This window comes from Apium graveolens, chromosome 2 (assembly GCF_009905375.1).
Source record: "Apium graveolens cultivar Ventura chromosome 2, ASM990537v1, whole genome shotgun sequence".
Lineage (NCBI taxonomy): Eukaryota > Viridiplantae > Streptophyta > Magnoliopsida > Apiales > Apiaceae > Apium > Apium graveolens.
This window is the reverse complement of record NC_133648.1, coordinates 151,146,734-151,153,013: the sequence shown is the minus strand read 5'-3', so window position 1 is coordinate 151,153,013 and position 6,280 is coordinate 151,146,734. Positions and strand designations below refer to the sequence as shown.

At 38.4% G+C, this 6,280-nt stretch overlaps 1 protein-coding gene across 1 annotated transcript; it reads left to right on the top strand.

Moving 5' to 3' along the window:
* The first annotated feature begins 968 nt into the window (after positions 1-968).
* On the top strand, positions 969-3,226 carry LOC141694693 (uncharacterized). The gene is made up of 6 exons (XM_074499232.1): positions 969-1,232; positions 1,370-1,891; positions 1,999-2,364; positions 2,450-2,742; positions 2,861-2,912; positions 3,029-3,226. Exons 1-6 carry the CDS (start codon positions 969-971, stop codon positions 3,224-3,226), a joined length of 1,695 nt encoding a protein of 564 aa, XP_074355333.1.
* Positions 3,227-6,280: the final 3,054 nt, after the last annotated feature.

Here is a 6,280-nt window from a genome sequence, read left to right as displayed (position 1 = left end):
GGGAATTGCTACACATGCTTGGGTTTGGGATTTTTGCAGACCCTGCTGTTGTCTTGGCTACTGACACTCGGTTGATATCTGCTTTGGTGGAGCGTTGGAGACCTGAGACCAACACTTTTTTCACGAGGCAGGGCGAGATGACTGTTACATTGGAGGATGTGGGGTTTATTTTAGGGGTGCCAGTTCAGGGGGATGCGCTGACTTGTGGGGTGATAGAGAACAAGGCGGCGTATTTTGCTAATAATTGGTTTGAGCCTTTGACCGAGGAGGAGGTGAAGGAGGCTTTGTATCGGAATAACATCAAGCTGGGGTGGTTGTTTGAGAGATATGGTGCACAGAAGCCTGAGAAGAACAATATGAGGGCCACGGTTGTACATACCAAGGCATATCTGCTATTCATTATGGGTTGTATCCTCTTCCCCAGCATCAACCGCTCTTTTGTTCATGTTCGGTATATGCACCCGTTGATTAATATGCGGGAGATTCCTTATTATGCTTGGGGTGCAGCTGTGTTAGCTCATATATATCGGGGTTTGGAGATTGCTGCAAGGAAGGGCAGCAAGAGCATTGCTTGTTGTGTCTGGGTGTTACAGGTTTGGTCTTACGAGAGATTTCCTCGTATTGGCGTGCCTTTACGATCTCCCGGTCAGGAGGATTATCCGGTTGCTGAGGGATGGGCCTATGCTAGTGATACTCATGTCGGGGTTTCGAAGAAGCGCATGATGTCAGGCCCTCACCACAGCTTACCGTTCTATAGGGGTGAGTTTGATGGTGTTGCTGGTGATGAGGTGGTCTGGAGGCCGTATGCTAGGTTCGAGGATGTTATGGACAGCGAGATGATACAGGCACAGTTAGCTGGGTGCGGTCGAGTTCCCCTTGTATGTTACGACGTGGTCGAGTGGCAGCATCCGGACAGGGTGTCGAGATAGTTTGGTTCTAGTCCCCAGATTCCACGGGCACCGGTGAACATGGTTGGTTACAGGGGGGCTAAGGATGCCACGTTTGCAGGGGAGGATTGGCTGGTGCGGTGGTTTATTGATATTGGCAAATGGGCCAGGTTCTGTTCAGATTTGGATGGCCTTGTTGATGACTCGGTAGACATAGCTTCGGAGGCTGATTACATGGCATGGTATGCTGATATATCTCGTATGCGCATAGGGAAGCCCGATCCACAGCCTCAGCAGCAGTACAAGACGAGGGAGTTGTATGATAGCCTCGAGGGCTATGAAGTTGTAAGTGTTTTACAAATATGTATATTTCATATTACACACCCACACACTACAAAATTTGCATTCACACGTATTTCATCTTGATGATATGATATTCTTGTGGAATTAATGAAAAAATGTTTGCTTGTTTTTGTTTGTAGATGGTTGTCGGGCTTAATATGTTGAAGCAGCTGGACGCTAGGGTTCCTCCTGAGTTTATGGAGGAGTTTGGGAGGATTTCTGCTACCTTCCTCACACCATTCTCTCGGTTGATGAAGAAGATCAAAGGACCCGCCTACAGACCTCCCACATTTCAGAACATAAAACCAGATTTCATTGCACCTTTGGCTGACGACTTTGACATTCCAGCCATTCCTGCCCAGGATGTCGTTGACATGACACAGCCATCCCAGCATGTGTCTCAGCCACCCCAGGCTATTGCCTCATCTAGTAGGCCCGCGAAGCTTGCATCCCGCAGGATGAAAGAGGAGAAGTGGAGTATCACTAAGAGTCTCAGCATGACAAAGAAGAATGCTATATATTCAGATTGGGGATGGGGCTTTGGGATGGCGCCGAGGAATCCCGGTGGTCTTAGTGTTCAGGACTATCACGTCCATGCATCAGCTATGCAGAGTCTGGCTCCAGGAACATGGGTTGATGACAGGATCATATACACTTATATGGTATTGTTCGTTGTCTAATATATTTTAGTTTTTGCATTTATTTTACTTGTTGCATTAATTTTACTTGTTGCATTTATTTTACTTGTTGCATTCATATATACTTGCAGGGATTGCTAAGGACTCGGGAGGAGGAGATTCACACTAGAGGTATATGGGAGAGGAAACCCGTCTATTATTTCATGGATCCCTACTTCATGGTTCTTGGGAAAGGACATTTGAAGAAAATCAGAAAAGCATCGAGGGTCGGTGGAGATACATTGCAGAGGGCATGGAATAAAGCATTACGTAGCTTTACCGGGTTTTCCAGTGCTACTGTTGGTCCTTCCGTTCTCGAGGCGGACTACATATTCATCCCATGTTGTGTCGGAGATGTGCATTGGGTTTTGTTCATGTTCGGTACTAGACGATTTGAAGGTCTTATCATAGATTCAATGAATGACGAGCCGGATTATCGTGAGGATATACGAGTGGTGGTATGTTCCTCTACTATTACTGTCTTCTATATAGTCCTTACCAATTGTATATTATATTCATTCTCGGATCATAATTTCATTGCAGTCATGGTTGTTGCCGAGGCTATTGCATATGGTACACCCAGTCGAGGGGCTTGACCCTACTTCAGCCGAGGTCCTAGCTCTACCGTCCAGGCCAAAGCAACGAAACTCTAATGATTGTGGTGTTTATGTGATGAAGTACATGGACTACTTCACACAAGGATATGACTTAGCTGAGGTACCAAATTGGTCGCAGGAGGAGGTGGATACCTTTAGATATCGGATAGCCAGGGAGCTTCAGTTAGGGAAGGCAAGGGGGATTCCCGGGATTCGTATGCGTAGGCGTCATGAGGCTTCGTAGTTGAATTTCATAGTGTTTTAGTTTGTCGGATTATGTAGTTGGATTGCATTTCATTTTAGGTTGTCGGATTATGTAGTTGAATTTTATTTGATTTTAGGTTGTTGAATTATGTAGTTGGATTTCATTTTATGTTGTCGGGTTTTATTTGATTTATTTGGTTTGTTTGGTTTGACGTTGTTTAATTTTGTTGGTTTTTTGTTATTTTTGAGCATTTTGGGTTGTTGTGGATTTTGGTGGAATTTGGTAGATTTTGGTGGAATTTGGTGGATTTTGGTGTTGTAGGTGTTGGGATTTTGGTGGAATTTGGTTGTGGATTTGGTTGTGAATTTGGTTGTGAATTTCCTGGCTGCTCTGTTTTCAATCTGCAAAAAAAACAATTTAATGGCCCCAACCGCGGAAAATTTCCGCGGTCCATCAGTTTTGTTTTTTGCACCTGAAAACAGAGCAAAAGACAGGGGAAACAGAGTATGTGCAAATTAATCTTCTGTTGAAATTGCTTAATTTTTGGAAGTTAGTCCTAAACTAACTTCCACTAATCCAAACTACTTTCAAAAGTCTTAAAATATGGTAATGAGTGATTTTCAAAAAAAAAAATTTTTTTTTTTCATTTTTTACGATAAATTGAAAATTCCTTAAAAAAGTCAACGAAAGTCAACGCTTGTCCAAATATTGAAAAGTACGAAGAATCCACTCAAAAGTCGACGCGTGTTCATCCCGCATCAATGCAAACCCGAAAATTACCGATTGATAATGATGATTGACTCCGGTAAATGGGACAAATGGCATTGCATACCTATTTGTCCGATAAGTGGTATCAAAAGCCATAACATCGCCAAAATTTTGGTAAGCCATTATACATCTCGGATCAATCCATACTAGACACTTCAAGCGATTCTCTTCATCGACTTCGGTCCTAATAAAATATTTAGAACCACTTTCTTCATTCAACCTATGCAACAAGTCCAACCCCGCTTGGACGTCACTAATCTCAAACCTTTTCATCCTCTCGTCTCTTAACACATTCCTAACATGTTGAACATTGAAACCAACTTTGTCATTACCTCCATGAATGTTACCAATCACATTCATCACTTGACAATTACGAACCCCCGAACCATAAAGCGTTTTTATCAAACTACGGGTCGCGGTGTTGACATGTCTTTCTCGTTGTACCAAATTCATCTTACTAGGGGAAACAAGACCGTGGTTGTGTACCAATTCAAGGCTAGTTACCTCCCAGTGACGTTTTTTCTTTTGATAATTGACATACATCCTCACCTTGCACTCACTTTTAGGAAGAACCTCTCTACGCCGTTTATTTTGACTACTCTCGGCGACGACACTTTTTCCATAAAGCCTACAAACATATAAACGACCATATATCTCGTTGTCTTTATTACGATGGCTAGCTTGAATTTTAATCACAAATTCATTTCGTAAAGCATAAGCCCTAAAAAAATGACCGGCCTCATCCACACTTTGAAAAATTTGATTCAAATATGGAACTCCCCCCCATCAACATTTTCATACAAATTTGCATCCTCTACATTATCAATTTCATCCTCACCCTCAACATTATCACTATCATTTTCGACCTCATTTTCAACCTCATTTCCATCACTTTCATCTTCAACATCAACCAAATCGTCATCTAAATTAATAAATTGCTCAATTCTATCTACAAAATCATCATCTTCAACATATACAGGGGTTTTAGATTCTTCACTACTATTTAAACTATCAAGATGTAAACTACAATCAATAGCCTCTTTTTTTTCATTTTGACGTTTATGACGAAACATGCGAGCAAATAATTTATCCGCCATGAAAATGAGAAATTTAAGACAAGAAATATACCTTGAATTGACAAAACAACTTGAAGTTCTTGATGAAAATCGCCTAAAATGTAAACTTGGAGAGAGTAGAATTTTTCTACAAAATTTTGGTGTTTTTGTGGTGAAATGAGGTGCTGTTGGGATGCTGGGGATAAGGGGACAGCACCCAACCGCGGAAATTTTCCGCGGTCCGTCCAGACCAACCGCTGAAACTTTCCACGGTCCGGGTACCATCTCACCCGTTAATCCCCCATCCAACGGCCCTTAAACTGTTTGTTAACAACCTAATAATAACAAATAGTTGCTACAGATTGGTCCCCATGAATCATATGCTTATTATGCCTTTTATAAACTTTAGACTGAGGCAGATCTAATACCATTACAAGCAATCTCTTCTTTAATTTCTATGCATAAATATGTGGAAGTATAAATTTTAACTGTTCATAAACACTTAAACACCTTATGGTACCCTTGGGCTCTAGGTCGAATTTTGCCTCGTATTTCACAAGATTAAGGGTTCCATTCCTCTCCGATACATAATGGATGTTTGGTCAATCATTCTATGAAATGATGTTTTAAGATTTGGGGTCGGTGTTGGGGTAAATAAGTTGGCTGTGCTTATTTGCTTGGTTTTGTCCATAAGTCAGAAAGTTTGCAAACATGTACTTTTTTCGTTCCCCATTCTAACTTATTTTTATGTTTAACATTTCTTAATATAATTAATAAATTAGTATATAATTTGTACGATGTAGGATGCTTTTTATCATTATATATTATAAATTTTAATTTTAATAATATGTTGTTTGAAAATTCGATCTTAAATATTATATTTAACGATTCTCATCAATTTAATCTACGCTCTACATTGAGTAACTCAGGATCAATAACCAAACTTTTAATATTTCGTTTTTAATATAATAGTATATAGTGTATACTATTTGATTGACAATAACCCGAAGCTAATAAATTTGTGTCTACCCATTTCAATGACGAAAGTACACTAATTATATATGAAAAAAATTAATTGTTAAACAATACAATAGATAATTAAATTGTCTAGTATAGTAAATAAGTAAATTCTGAATACATAAATTATAGAAATAGAATATTCATATTTGTTATTTAGTATAAGAAAAAGATATATAAATTATATTATAAATATTTAAAAATTTAAAAATTATTTGTAGATTTATTTATTCCTTGTAATTTTATTTCGTGTACTTATTTCAGAAAATCAAATCTGACACTAATTATATTCGTGTACCATATTTTCGAACTCAAACGCTAATTATTAGTGTCGTTTCGTACCGTATTCACCTGTCATGTATTAAAACTGTTAGCTCTAGTTTATACATTGTCGTTTTTGAATATTTTAATTTAAATTTTTTTATAATAAAAATTTTAAATTTATTTAAAAAAATTAATAACTTATAAGTGATAATTTACCAAACACATTTTCAACTTATAAATAACTTTTACTTAAAATTATCCAAACACTTTAATAAAATTTTCATATATGACACTTTACAATTTTAAATTATAAATTATATTTTTTAAAAAATTTCAAACGGGCCATGAATTGGTAGCATAACGGGGGCTTCTTAGCTACAGCCTACAAAGAACATACGGCGGTGCCTTGTACTAAAAAACACTTTGCAAGAAAATAGCAATCAATCTTCTAATATTATACAAAAAGACA

Excerpts from the sequence above, each read along its gene's own strand:
- LOC141694693 (XM_074499232.1), top strand. The coding sequence starts at position 969 with ATGGTTGGTTACAGGGGGGCTAAGGATGCCACGTTTGCAGGGGAGGAT. Across the intron at positions 2,365-2,449 it reads GTGAGGATATACGAGTGGTG|TCATGGTTGTTGCCGAGGCT; the intron begins GTATGTTCCTCT and ends ATTTCATTGCAG. Across the intron at positions 2,913-3,028 it reads TGATTTATTTGGTTTGTTTG|GTGTTGGGATTTTGGTGGAA; the intron begins GTTTGACGTTGT and ends TTGGTGTTGTAG.